The sequence below is a fragment of the Geotrypetes seraphini genome, chromosome 3 (assembly GCF_902459505.1).
Source record: "Geotrypetes seraphini chromosome 3, aGeoSer1.1, whole genome shotgun sequence".
Taxonomy (NCBI): domain Eukaryota; kingdom Metazoa; phylum Chordata; class Amphibia; order Gymnophiona; family Dermophiidae; genus Geotrypetes; species Geotrypetes seraphini.
The window spans coordinates 410,348,124-410,363,452 of record NC_047086.1 but is presented as its reverse complement, the minus strand read 5'-3'; the positions used below and the strand labels follow the sequence as shown (position 1 = coordinate 410,363,452).

General features: G+C 43.7%; 1 protein-coding gene across 1 annotated transcript in view; it reads left to right on the top strand.

Moving 5' to 3' along the window:
• CUL9 (cullin 9) overlaps window positions 1-15,329 on the top strand; it is a 535,945-nt gene that overhangs the window by 249,606 nt on the left and 271,010 nt on the right. The window contains exons 15-17 of the mRNA XM_033937681.1: window positions 734-957; window positions 3,771-4,008; window positions 4,837-4,942. Of these exons, the coding sequence (XP_033793572.1) occupies window positions 734-957; window positions 3,771-4,008; window positions 4,837-4,942 (568 nt within the window). The remainder of the gene's footprint in view (window positions 1-733; window positions 958-3,770; window positions 4,009-4,836; window positions 4,943-15,329) is intronic.

The following is a 15,329-nucleotide window of genomic DNA, read 5'->3' as shown; positions in this document are numbered from 1 at the left end:
CTAATGTGGACAAGATGCAGGCTATGTTTATTTATACCAAATATTTAATGCAGTTAATAATACCACCTTATTACAAACCAAGAGACCCGACACGGTCGGTGTTTTGGCGAACATACCTTCTTCAGGGGTCCATGGTTGATAAAGTTTGTAATAAACCGCAATAAAATGGTATAAAACTAACACCTGTTTGGATAAAGTCACAAGCGCAAAAAAGTCAAACCAGTTCTGATTTAAGAAGCCCATGCTCTGGGTGAGAATTGCTCCAGAGGCAAGCTGTTGGAAGTTGCCATATTCTTTTCTTGAACTGTCAAGTGAATAAGCATGGTGGGCTAACAGGCTGTTTAGGTACCAGGGAGAGTTTTTTTGAATGGCGCTACAGGATAAAGCCAGAAAATAAAGTCATCTTAAAATTCACACTAACACCTGTACTGGACCTTTTTTTTCTTTTTATTTGATGCAGACACCCCTCTACCCTCCATGCCTTATTCAACCGCTCAGCTGAGGCTTGGGTGGTCCAGGTCAGGGCTTGGGCTTCTCCAGTCCAGTTTCTATAACTTTGTTTTTGTGTTTATCTTGTGTTCTGGTGCGATTTATATAATTTTTTCCTATTATTATACTGGCGTTCCTTTCTGTATTATTTTATTTTAGATTGTAAACTGCTTAGGTCTGCCTGGTGTGGTAACTATGAAATAAATAAATATTATTTTTATTGCTAATTTTTGTCCCCATGTAGATGCTCCTCTGCAGTACAAAATGGCCTCCTTATCCTGAGCATGCTGATTAATAATCACAGGACCTTGGCAGAGCAGTTTGTGAGCTGTGACATCCACTCACTTCTGGAGAACTGTTGTGATAGTTCCAACTCCCAGCACAAGATGCTTGCTCTGATTGTTAAGAATCGCCTGTCTGAGCACAAGCTACCAGTGGATTCGGAGAAGACAGGCACTGATGTCTCTGGTAAGAGTTGCCTGCTTCCTCCAGAGTAGAGCAAAATCAGCGATGCTACTACTACTTCTTATCGGTTCTATAGCGCTACCCGATATGGATGAGCTTACAATCTAGTTATGACAGACAAACTGGAGAAAGAGCTGGAGGACGAACCTTGTCCTTCATGAGCACTCATTGGGACATTTAGATGCGGAAATCCCAACCTTCCAGAAATTTTAATTAGAAAAATGAATTTTATTTTCAGATTTGGAAGAGGGTCCTACCAGACTGTACTGCCTTAACGTTCAGACAGGCATGGAGCTTTCTTTGGCTAGGGGTTGCCCAATATGAGGGGAAAATGTCTTTGGGTTTCAGTTAAATTTATATTGACATATTTCTAGTTTCTTTCTTTGGTATCTGTGTGACTGAGGCAGGGAATTCTGTTTCCATTAATTTTCTCTGATTATTAATTTGCATTTAGCTCACAGCTTTTTTCAGTTGAAGCTCAACCTGAGTTACATTCAAAGGACGTACAATCTAAATTTGTACGTGAGTCAGCAAGGCTTTGTTGGTTGTTAGTTTGGTATTATAACCACTGGGCTATTCCATTCTTTTTTAATGATCTGTGGTACTTTGACTTGTTCAATTTTCCCAATAGATGAGGGATCCTTGTTTTAGAAGTTAGTGCTGGCATGGTAGATTTGAGTGATTTTTTTATAGCCTGGCAGGGGAAAGAGAAAAGACGAGGCAGTAGGGTGCAGAAAGATGAGTGTGGGGTGAGGTTAGCTTTCTGAATTTTAATGAAGAAGAAATGGGGTGTAGAAGGATGGGTTTGGCGGTACAGAGTGGCGAGAGGGGAAGAAAGATTGGGGGGGGGGTCAGGATTAGTGCAGGATGGAAAGAAAGAGGGAATATGGGGGAAAAGGAGGAGAAGAAGGGGTGGTGAGTAGTGTGATGGACGTTCAGCAGGGCCGGCGAGATCAAGTCGGCAGTTAAATTTCCTGCCAACTTCAGTTCCTCCCAGCCTCAGGCGATCAAGACAGGCTGCCGACGTCGGGGCCTTCCCTCTGTGAGTCTCGCCTGTTAGGAAACAGGAAGTTGAAACAAAATAGGCGGGACTCAGAGAGTGAAGGTCCTGACGTCGGCAGCCTGTCTTGATTGCCGCCCCTGCCGAGTTGCTGAAGAGGGCCGCGGGGAAGTTGCAAGTAGAACGGAGAGAGCTGCAGATACAGGTGCAGGTGGAGGGAGATGGTCAGCGTGTGAGCAAGATCCTGGGGAGCCTTCACAGTGGCTGTCTCCCCTCCCACCAGCTCTCCTACTTGCCAGGGCAGTGATTTACCGGCAACTTCCTGCATGCAAGTACTGAGAGCAGCTGGAAGGGGAGGAAGCCACTATAGGAGGCTAGGAAGCTGCTGGATAAAGGGAGAGCTATCACTGGACTTGGAGGGAGTTAGAAGGAGAGATGCTGCTGGGAGGGGAGGAGGGAAAGGGATGGGAAGAGAACCCCCAAGATACTCCAGGCGCTGAGAGAGGGCCAACTGGCTCTTGGACAGGTTGACAACCCATCCCAGCGACTGCAGGAATTCTACCACCCTAGCCGGGACCCGGGAGCTCTCCTTGAAAGACTTGGCTCGAATCAACCAATCATCCAGGTAGGGATGAACCAGAATGCCCTCCTTGCGCAAAGCCACTACCATGACCACAATTACCTTGGTGAACGTCCGCGGTGCTGTGGCCAAACCAAAAGAAAGCACACAAAACTGATAGTGCCGTCCCAACATCGCAAAACGAAGGAACCGCTGATGGGAGGCCCGGATCGGAACATGCAAGTAGGCCTCCGTCAGATCTACTGTGATCAGATGGTTTGCGGGGATCGAGCTCGCGGAGATAGGGCGTAAACAGGGTTTTTAAATTTTAGTCCTAGTAGTTTGCCGGTCCACAAAATAATTATTTTATTTCTGCGGGTCCACGGGTGTAAAAAGGTTGAAAAACACTGACTTAAACCATTTAAAACATGGTCTTAGTCAAAAAACCCACCTAAAGTCACCAGATAAGAACTGCAAACACATAATACAGACCCACACACACTACCCCAGTGATCACCGACCACCCCCCAACCCCATAAAAATCGTAATCACACTTTTAAAATTCAGCCTCCAGATCATCATCACCTGGCAGCCTGGCATAGGAAAGCCTAGTCATCCAGCACAGAGGCGGCTTAAGCCATCTTGGAGGTGGGTTAGTGATTCATGGAGAGGAAGACCCATGCCCATAAGCCCCTTTAATCACTCCATTGATTCTGAAACGTGCACTCCTCTATACACCCCCAAAACCCTTTTGAACTGGCATATAAGTGGCTTCTGCAGCCATAAGGGCTATTGGGGTGATAGATAGGTGGTTCCAATGGATTTTGGAGGTGGTTTGGGAGGCTCACCATGACCTATAAGGGAGCTGTAGTGAGGAGAAGACATGGCACCCTTTTGGTGAAGTTCACAGCAGTGCCCTGTAAGGTACCCCACTATTTAGGTACCATGTCTGGGTGTTCAGTCCATCACTTTGCAGACCCCTACCATGTCCAACAGGGCTTGTTCTAGGCGTTTTTGACTTGGACAAAAAGTTGGACGAAAATGTGGTATAAAGATGGACTATTTAGCGACTTGGACGATCAGATCGGCAGGATGTATAGTTAGACGATATTCGAAACAAAAAAAATTTTGGACGTATTTTTCGAAAATGTGTCCTAGGCTGTTGTTTTACTTTGGACGACTTGCGACTTAGATGAAAATGGACTTAGACGTTCCTTTCGATTATGCCCCTCTAAATGTCTTTCTGTTTTGTTTTAGATATCAGTTTTTGCTTTGACTTGAAGGATGTGGATGTGCTGAAGTTGGTGAGCAGTCTGAAGGAGACCAGTCTTTCCAAGGAGATCATTCTGGCTCTAGAGCGCTGCATATGTGAGGAGTCGGCCCTCCTGGATAGTGAGAGCTCCAATCTGATGAAAGACCGAGACACCTTCCAGATGCTACTGAGAAATCTGGAACAATTGCGGATGGAGAAGGCTGTTCAGATGGGAATCCTGAGGTATGGACTGTGAGGACCTAAAACAAGGATAGAGAAAGTGGCTAGAATACCAGGGGTTGAAATGGCCATAACTACTATTTGGAGGCATCCAGTGAACTGCTCATTTCTCTACCGTTCTCCCAGGAAAGCTCAGAATGGTTTACATGAATTTCTTCAGGTATTCAAAGCATTTTTCCCTCACTGTACCTGGGGCAATGGGGGATGAAGTGACTTGCCCAGGGTCACAAGGAGCAGCGTGGCTTTGAACCCACAACCTCAGGGGGCTGAGGCTGTACCTTTGACCACTGTGCCACACTCTTCCTCTGACATGAGAGCATTGATAGGTCCGTTTGGCCATATGTTGGATCAACATCAATGATACCAAAGATGCATTCCTCTAGTGCAGTGGTTCCCAATCCTGTCCTGGAGGACCACCATGCCAATCGGGTTTTCAGGCTAGCCCTAATGAATATGCATGAGAGAGATTTGCATACAATGGAAGTGACAGGCATGCAAATCTGCTCCATGCATATTCATTAGGGATATCCTGAAAACCCGATTGGCCTGGTGGTCCTCCAGGACAGGGTAGGGAACCACTGCTCTAGTAGACTGCCCTTAGAAAGAAGTCCAAGCTGATTTTGGTTTGCTAGATGTGATTTCTTCCCTAGCTCTAAGCTTGAATTTTTTTTCCCCTGGTTCCAATTTGCCTATGTTGTCTTGGATCTGTGCTGGTGTGTTTTGCTTTGTTTGTGAGTGGATCCCTGTCTGTTTACTGTTTTTCTAGAGTTTCTTTGACATTTTTTCTTTTCTCTATAACCTTAGACCATTGTTTGTTTTTTATTTGTTCAGGATATTATCCAAGTTATTGGATAATTACCAGGATGATTTGCTGCCTTGGCATGAGAGCATTGAGCCCTGTCTATCCTCCCTGACTGCTCACATTAACGACAGAGAGGTAAAGAATGCTTCAGCCTTCAGGTTTGGGAATGTCATTGTTTGGCCAGTAAATTCTACAATGTGAAGTATTTTTATAATGTTCATGCTTAGTTATGTGACTTATGTTCTGTGCTGAAAAGCTTCCCTGGTTGACTATTCTAGAGTTTAGAAAGCAGCCTCACAATCGGCTCTGAAGGTAGGCAAAGCGATGGGACTGGATGAGATGGATCTGAGGGTAACAAGGAACTTAGGGACATTTTTGCGGCTCTGCTGCTGACCTAGAGTAGGGAGTGGTACTGGAGAAGGGCAGATGTGGTCCCTCTCTATAAAAGTGGAAGAATTCTCTTTCTGACCTACAAAGCTTTACATGCTGATTTGCTTGACTAGCTAGCTAAATTAACTATTCCGTAGCTGTTATACTTAATAGAAAAGAAACATAGAAACATGATGTCAGCTAAAGGCTAAATGGCCCATCTAGTCTGCCCATCCACAGTAACCGTTATCTCTTTCTCTGTCCGAGAGATCCCACGTGCCTATCCCAGGCCCTCTTGAATTCAGACACAGGCCCCATCTCCACTACCTCTTCTGGGAGACTGTTCCATGCATCTACTACCCTTTCTGTAAAAAAGTATTTCCTCAGATTACTCAGGAGCTTATGCCCTCTCATTCAAGTTTCCTTTCAAATGAAAGACGCAACTCATGCACATTTATATTACGTAGGTTTTTAAACATCTTTATCATATCTCCTCTTTCCCATCTTTCCTCCAAAATATACAGATTGAGATCTTTAAGTCTGTCCCCATATGCCTTATCACGAAGACCACGCACCATTTTAGTAGCCTTCTTCTGGACTGACTCCATCCTTTTTAGATCTTTTTGAAGATTCTAAATGAGGTCTCACCAGAGTCTTATACAGAAGCATCAATACCTCCTTTTTCCTACTGGCCATAGCTCTCCCTATGCAGCCTAGCATCCATCTAGCTTTCGCCGTCACCTTTTCAACCTGTTTGGCCACCTTAAGATATCACATACAATCACTTTCAAGTCCCGTTCTACTGTCGTGCACAAAAATTCTTCACCCCCTAAACTGTACCGTTCCTTTAAGTTTTTGCAGCCCAAATACATGACCTTGCATTTCTTACCATTAAATTTTAGCTACCAGATTTCAATGAACATAGGCTGCTATTTCAAAATGTTTATGTTTATTAAAATTTGATATACCGTCATAGCACACAGCTGTTCACAGTAGTTTACAATAAAATACAACATAGAAAAGAACTCCATTAATATATAGAAACAGACCTATCTAAAATTTAAACAATCTTAAAAATACAATTTTGTATTGCTGTTTCTCCAAGTCAATCTTTGATCATCTCCCGGTACTTCAATAAATATGATCATTCTGTGGAATTTCTTGTCCAAATGCTAAATTAAACAAATATGTTTTCAAAAGTTTCTTAAAGGATTTAAAATATAATTCCAAATGGATCTGCCTTGGCAATTGATTCCATAAACTTGATACCAATTAAAAAAAATTCCAGATCTAGTAAATTCCCACTTTGTTCTTTTAACTGATGGTTTCTTCAGCATCTCTTCAGACCAGCACAGCTCATTGATGGGTAATAGCTCACCATGATCTGCAGGTGGAGACTGAGACAAACCTTTAGCTGTAGTACAAGTGGCTGTGTAGTCCCTAATATATAACTTCGAGCTGGAATGGCAACGGAAAACAACCACCACCACAATGAAAGCCAAGAACAAATTCACACAATTTCAAACAAACAGAGGCAAGATCAGCCCCATAGAATTCTGGTCTCATTACGATATTATCCACAACCAAGAGGATCTTAATCACTTCATGAACTCCTGGATCTCCACCAGCACCCAAATCCTAAACGAAATGGTCCCGCTGAAAAAAAGAAGGATTAGACCTAGAAACCTAACAGGCTGGTTTGACCTAGAGCTCCTTGAGATAAAGAGAGAGTTAAGAAGATTAGAAAGGAAATGGTCAAAATCAGGAACTCCAGAGTCTAGAGATGCCTGGCGCCAAATGCTAAAAAACTATAAAAACATAACCAAAGAGAAGAAAAAAACCTTCTATGCCCACATTATAGGTAACACCTCCTTAAACAGCAACAAACTGTTCAAACTAGTCAATGACCTGTACGATACTCACCCTTACACAAATCCGGTAGAAGAATCCACAGTTACAGCAGACGACCTAGCCGATTTTTTCAACTCAAAAATAATAAAATCAAGACATGCTCTACCAAGCACTCAAGACTCTGATTGGAACTATGTCATTCCCCAGGACCCAGACGCATCTAAAGCTGACATGAGTTGGTCCAACATCAAGGAGACTGATTGGCAAACATTCAGCAAGTTCTACAATAAATACGCCAAATCATATTGCAGATTGGACACCTGCCCTCCAAATGTGATGAAATCGGCCCCTATCAATTTCAAAGCTAAACTACTAAACTGAGTCAACCTACAACGATCCTCTGGCAAGTTCCCAGAAGACTTGGGTCAAATTGTTATAACTCCTATAAAAAAGAACAAAAAAGAAACACCCAACAACATTTCCAATTTTAACCAGTCGCAAACATCCCTCTGGCAGCCAAATTAATGGAAGGCCTGGTAAATGCCGAACAAAATACTTATCTAGACAAATTCAACGTACTGCACAATAACCAATCTGGTTTCAGACCCGGCTTCAGCACCGAAACTATAATGGCCTCTTTCCTAAACCATCTACATTCCCTTCTCAGTCAAGGCTCCAGTGCAATGATTCTCCAACTGGACCTAAGCTGTGCCTTCGACCTAGTTGACCACACCATCCTGTTGAACTGTCTCGAATCATTAGGCATCACAGGAAACACTTACAATTGATTCCAGGGATTCCTTGAACTCAGATCCTATCAGGTATTCAAAGAAGACAAACTCTCCTTCAGCTGGAATAACCAACTGCAGACTACCCCAGGGCTCTCCATTATCTCCGACCCTATTCAACATCTACCTCATCTCATTGGGACACCTGCTACAAAGCCTAAATCTCAACTTCCATATTTACGCTGACGATGTCACTGTTGTGCTACCACTATCCGGTCTGTCGCCAGACGCCACTAATCTCCTATCCAATACCCTAAATCAGATAGAGCTTTGGATGAAGGTCTTCAAACTAAAACTGAACACAGAAAAAACTAAATTTTTCCTGGCAACTCCCAATGAAAAGATAAAAGACAACACGATTCACGTGAATGGCCGAGATTATGAAATTGACCAAACTATAAAAATACTAGGAGTTACCCTTGACAGACACCTAACCCTGGAAAAGCATACAGATCTAATGTTCAAAAAAAGTATTTCAGCCCTATGGAAGCTCCGCACCATCAAAAAATTCTTCGATGAATCATCCTTTCTTGAGCACGCTGGACTACTGCAACATTATATATCTAGGAGCTTATAAGAAAACACTTCACAAGCTAAGATTAATTCAAAACACTACAGTCCGACTCATCTTTGGATTAAAAAAATGGGAACATATCACCCCATACTTCCAAATACTCCACTGGTTGCCGGTGGAATCCAGAATACTCTTCAAGCTTGCCTGCATCAGCTACAAAGCAGTCTTTGGGATGCTACCAACTTACCTCGCCTCCCAATTCTTCCTCAACTGTCCTAATAAGTGCTCTCGCAGAATAAATCTCTTTAATTACCCATCTCTGAAATCATATCACTACAAGAAGTTCCTTGACAGAATGCTATCATTCCAGGCAGCCAAACTGAACACATGGCTCGTAAAACCCATACTCGAGGCCGTGTCATACGCTGACTTCAAAAAAATCACTGAAGACTCGTCTCTTTAACACATTTTGAGTTCTCTTCCATTGACAATTCTGTATCCCTGAAAGTTCTTTCCCTTCCCATTCCCCCTACCCCCATTGCATGTATTTTGTTGTAAACCTCTTATCCTCATTGCACACATCTTCTTGTAAACTGCCCCAAACTCATGTATCCTGTTGCAAACCGCTGTATCCTGCTTTAATCATTCGTTGCTTGTTGCAAACATCTCATATTCTCATTGCATGTATCTTCTTACAAACCGCTCTGAACTTACATATCTTGTTGTAAACCGTTCTAAACTTATGTATCTTGTTGTAAACATATGTTTCTTGTTGTAAACCGCTTTGAACTTATGTTATAGCGATATATAAGAAATAAAATTATTATTATTATTATTAATACACTCAGTCTGCTCTCAGTCTCCAGCAGGTGGTGGTAAGCAGTTTCAGTCTTCCCTGGTTTAGTGTAGGGCTGTTGGAATTTGTTTAGTGGCCTTCTGGTCCCCATCTGGTGTGCCGTACTGAGCTTTGGGGGACCCTTTTGGGGGTCTGTCCAACCTCGGGGGTGTCACACTCGACGGTTTGAGACCCTCCCCCCATTTCCTCCACCTCCCCCAAATATTTCTAGAGGTGACTCAGCTGTAAGCCTTGCCATCGATACCGGCAAGACATATGGCTTAGAATGCCAGTGGAGTCTGTTAAAAAAAAAATAATCCTGAGGCAGTGCCTGTCTGAAGGGAAGCCTTTGTCAGGTTTGTTAGTGGCCCCCACAATATATGGTTGGTGGGGTCACTTGAGAGGCGCCCTGACAAACGCCCGGTCCCAGGTTCAGTTCCCTCACTGAAGTGCGAAACCATTTGTTTCTGAATATCGTGCCATGTGTGTTCTGGAAAATTACCCTCATATGGACCCCCTTTCTTGTCAAAATATTTGTGTACAATATCTGTGAGTTCTTGAAAATCAAAAGGATTCATATTTGAGGCTGCATAAGTCTGCCTTGGTTCGTGGGCCTTGCTATATGGCCTTCTAAATGTCCCTGTCTGTGTGTAGCCTTTGAGATTGAAATGCTCCCACTTATGAAGGAGGGAGACTTTAGTTAATAGGTAGAAAATCGAGGTAAAGTGTGTTAGGCAAGAGTCATTGGCATAAATAATACACTTATGCCCACACTTGCCCACACTGGTTACTACCTGAAATTACAGGCAGAAGTTTAGCAGGAAAAAATATAAGAAGTCTGTTAGAAGAGCAGAGGTGTCAGCTGCCAGTTCCAGTCCAGTGTGCACTGGGCCTTTCACCAGGGCAGAGACTGACAAGAAATAGAATTAAAAGCACAAGGTAAAAAAGTAAAAGTTATTAGTACAGATGTGGCGTGTCTAATTAACTTTGGAACATGCTTTTCTTCAGAGCAGCTCAAATATTCTTACATGCAACACACTCTATAATAGCAAAGCATAAAATGCAAACTGGCACAGGTAAACTACAAAGACTTTTGATAGTAAAATCTCACCAAATATAAAACCCAAAATATTACTGAAACTTTTTCACAAGTGTGTCATCCAGTCTAAAACAATTTAAGGGTTCCAGAAGGTCTTTTGATTTCTATCTTACTCTGTCTATCATTTTAAAAAAATTGAATTCTACTTACCCAAATCATCAGGAAGGACCGAGACAAGCCCCCAAAATGTCAGGTTTGTTAGTGGCCCCCACAATATATGGTTGGTGGGGTCACTTGAGAGGTGCCCTGACAAACGCCTGGTCCCAGGTTCAGTTCCCTCACTGAAGACTCACCAGGAAGTAGAATCAAAGAGGCACAGCCAGAGGTGATTGCATAAAGAATATATTATAGAAATAGTCTTACAGAAAAGTAGTATTCATAGGCATTACAACAATTAAGCATTACAATTAAGTAGATAGCAAAGCAGTTTCCCTGCCTTACAGAGTCCAGAAGGAAGCGTGAAGTTCCAGGGAAAGGCAGAGAAAGAGAAAAGGGGGATGGGGTGATGATCCAAGCTTCAGGTTCCAGAGATCGGCCAGAGAGAGAAAGAGAGCCAAGACCCAAGAGCCCAGAGATAGATAGATAGATTGATAGATAGATGTGTTTTGCAGAGAGGAGGCTTTTATAGCTTGGAATCTTATTCTGAATATAGAAACTATTGTATGTCCCAGTATCTTTCTGTTTAGAATTTGTAAACTGTTTGAAACAATGGTTTAATTTAATTGCTAAGGAGGGTGTGATACTTGCAGGCATGGAGATGGGATTAGTCTCTGGCTTCTTTGTCCCATTCAAGCAGCCTATCTTCTTGATAAACAATCCAGTCTGGCTGAATGATTAATGTATGTGAATTCTGTCCAGAAGCACAGAATTCTGCATCCAGAGCCAGATTGATATAATTTCCCATAGGCCTTCGCTGACATTAGTAATGCCAACTAAGAATGTTAGCAATAGCTATGCTGACAGCCTTCAATTGACTGTAATTGATTTTTATTGCTAACCAGCACTTTTCTTTTAGCTTATCGCGTATTGCACAATGAGCACTTTTAAAGGAAAAAGTGCTCATTATGCTCCAGATGTGAGGTCGATGCATCCGGCCTGTGCTCGCAGTGTGCCAGCTGCCGTGAAGAGGAATCCTCATCGGCTTTGGGTGCCAGCATCCAGGGATCCCCTTCCTGAGTGCCTCTTGCACCGGTAGCAGGCAGTAGGGAAGCCCGGGCTTCCCTCACCCCCCACACAGGGATTCCCCTCAGTCACTGACAGTGAGGGAAATAAGGTTTCCCTTACCACCGATAGTGCTGGGGACTCCCTTACCGCTGCTGCCGGCTTGCCTGCTTTAGTGGTTGGGGTGGTTCAGGCCTCTGCCTCTGCAGGCCTCGGTGTTTTTTTCGGCGAGTTTTGCGCTGGTTTTGGCGGGAAGCTCCTCCATCTTATCTGCAGCCTCGGGTAACATAGAAACATAATGGCAGATAAAGGCCAAATGGCCCATCTAGTCTGCTCATCCGCAGTAACCATGATCTCTTTCTTTCTCTGGAGAGACAGGAGCAGATTTCTGCTGGGTCTCCTGCTGTTTTAGCCTTGTGCAAGGCTTATCTTCAGTTGACTAGGAGTCCTGCTTCTGCCCCTGCGGTCTCGGGTTTTTCAGGGGGAGGGGGGGTTTCTCCCTCCTTGGCCCCCCTCTGTGCTGGTTTTGAACCCATCCCCCCAATTTCATCCAAGCAGCCGAGGGTGGGATGAGGATTTTTTGTTTGGGGCGCCGTTTTCTCTTGGGGAGGACTTTGACCCCTTGGTGGACCTCCAGGATCCTCTCTAGGGGAGGGATGCCGTTGGCGGAGGATTTTTGGAACCACCAGCTGGCAATGATGCATCTGTGGTGCGCATTTTTCAGCAGGACGAGGTCCAGGAGCTTATTCTGCAGATTTCTTCAGTTTTACGTTTTGAGAAGGATTCAAAGGAGCTCTGGCTTGTGTTGGATCTGCTTGGGGGATCTGCTTTGGGGGATCTGCTAAGCCTCCCGCTCTTTTCCTATGCATTAAAATATTCTGAATATTGTTCTGGCGCAGTGGAAGGCACCGGAAATGCCTTTTCTTTTTGTGCAGTCTGTGGCCCACCTGTATCCCATTCCAGAAGGGGATAGGGATACCTTGAAGTCGCCGGTGGTGAATGCAATGGTTTCGGCTATCGCGAAATGGCATACGGTACTGGTAGAGGTGGCTCCGCTTCATGGGACTCCGTTCTTAAGCAGAGTTTTGATGTGACTGCCGTGGCAGTCCAGGCGGCGATGTGTGGCAGTCTGGTGGCTCGGGCTTGTTTTCGGTGGTCCGAGCGTGTTCTGGACCGGGAGTCTGATGACTGGTCCTTGGTGGATGAGGAGTTAGCTAAGATTGAGATAGGCGCTTCTTATCTCTTGGATGCCATGTATGATCTGTTGCGAGCGTCAGCCACGGGTCTTTCTTGTTTGGTGAGGATCTGGACAAGTTGGTACAGACTTGACTCTAAGGTGCCCTGCCTTCCTGAAGACTGTGCTCACCTGCCTTCTTGGGGTGGCGTTGCTTGGGAGCGTTTGCATGATTTTTGCCAATACCTCCCTGGTCGTGGGGCGGCTTTCTTTCTTCCACCGGGTCTCCCTGGGGCCGTTTCAATGCATGCAGTCCTTTCAGGGAGCCTGTCGGGGGAGGGGGGGTGACGTGACTCCTCCACCGGTCCCTCCGCCGCTGCCCAATGACTCCTTGTAGGCTCTTCCCCTGCTCCCGGTGGGCACCCGGTTGTTGGAGTTTTACCAGTAGTGGGCCAACATCACAACGGATTAGTGGGTCCTGGAGGTGTTTCAAGACAGTTATACTCTGGAGTTTTCCAGATCACTTGCCAGATCACTTTCTTGCTTCTCCTTGTCAGGAGGCATGAAAGAAGCGGGCTTTTCGTCAGATGCTTCAACGGTTGCTAGACCTCAAAGTGGTAGTTCCAGTGCCTCCTCAGGACTTGCGCATCGGCAGGTATTCCATTTACTTCATAGTGCCCAAGAAAGAGGGGTCTCTTCGGCCCATCTTGGATCTGAAGGGAGTCAACAGGGCGTTCCAGGTTTCATCTTTTTGTATGGAGACCCTGAGGTCTGTCATTCTGGTTCAGCTGGAGGAATTCCTGACCTCTCTCGATCTGACGGATGCCTACTTGCATGTTCCAATTCGTACCTCCCATCATAGGTTTCTTTACTTTGCGATCTTGGGATGGCACTATCAGTTTTGTGTGCTTCCTTTTGGTCTGGCAATGGCTCCGCTGACGTTCACCAAGATTATGGTGATCATGGTGGTGGCCTTGTGTAAAGAGGGCATTCTTTTTCATCCCTATCTAGATGACTGGTTGATCCGGGCAAAGTCTTATCAGGAGAGCTCCCAGGTTACAGCTCAGGTGTGGAGTTTCTGCGGTCACTGTAGGATGGGGTGGGGTGAGTGGTGTTACGTGATTAAATTTACCTTTATGAGCCAACAGTTTAATAACTGTATTTTGGAGCATTTGAAGGCGCCTAATGTTGAATTTTGATAAACCAGTTGATCTTAAAATATTTCATCTTAAAGTTACTTTTATTTTTTAAAACAATTTTTTAAACCCCTATCCTAATGTTTTTTCCTCTACTTGGTTTTTGCTTTCTTTTCTCCTGAGAAACAGCAATTTTGTAACTTTTACCCACCTTTATTCCTTCCTCATGTACCGCAGTTCGTCTGTACTGTCTGTTAGTGACTTCTTATCCCCCTTCTTAAGGTTATATATAACATATTTTTAATTGTTACTCGCTTAGTATGTAATAAGCGATTTATCAAATTTAATAAAACTTGAAACTTGAAAACTTGCTCTATTGCAATAATCAGTCTTAGAAATTAGAAATGCATGAATCAATGTATATGAAAATTCTTCATCTCAAAAAAAAAGCCTAACTGAATGAAGTGATCTAAAGGCATAAAAACCCTTCCTCATGATTTCTGATATTTGTTCAGTAAAGGTAATATGAGAATTGACCAAATATTATAATTTTGTTACTAGATGTACCCTTATAAGATATCTATATCCGGACCTAACCCTGTTATCCAACATGTTTGACATATACTGATTATTCAGTGAAAGTTTATTCATGTCCAACCAATCTCTCTAATACCCGCTGGGAATCTCCCAGGCACAGCACCTTTAAAAATAGATTCAGAAATGTCATTCAATAACTTTTTATTTTGTTTTATTTATCGTTTTCATATTTACATTTCAAGTATAAACTTGTACAGATAGCAATATAGGCACGGATCAATACTTATCAACATTAATAATAACAAAAAACATGTCCCCCGCTCTAGTCCTCAATAAATGAGATCCAAAAGGTAGATAGCGGAATAACAAAAAAGGAAATATAATAACCAAAGATTACTCTACTAATCAGGGTATTCAAGAACTTTCTTATTCTCTCAAACCTTTAATTTGCTCATCAAGTGAAGAGCATGTGGGGAGGGGCTGGTGTTACCAGTGACTTGATCTAGGTCATTGTTACCCACTGTTATTTGATGGAGTTTTTCTTTTTTGCTTTTTATTGTACAACACTTTGATTTGTGTTAGTAAAAAGGTGTTTTTAGGAAATGTAAAAAAAACTTTAAAAGGTTGGGAACTGCAGGCCAGTTAATCGAACTTCTGTGATGATTAAACAAAGGATAATAGACTCATGTCCCCCAGAAATTATGAAAGCAGCTCCATTAGACTTTAAACTATCTTTACTGAATTATTTAACCAACTAGTCTTTAAGCCCATTACATTAACGGGTGCTAGAATAGATGTCTGTGTGTCTGTGTTTCTTTATCTCTCTCTCCTTGGCCGCTGTCTGTATCCTTCTGTCTCCCCCTCCCCCTGAGCAAAAATGTCTGCCACCAGCACCCACCTCCCCCCCAAATGTCTCTCCATGGCGCTCTTCTGTCTTCCCACCCCAGAGCAAAGCTGTCGGTCCCCAGCACACCTCCCCCCAAAGCAGCCCCTTTTCCCTATCTCTCCATGGCCCCTTCTGTCTCCCCCCCAGCACACCCCTCCCCCCAAAGCAGCCT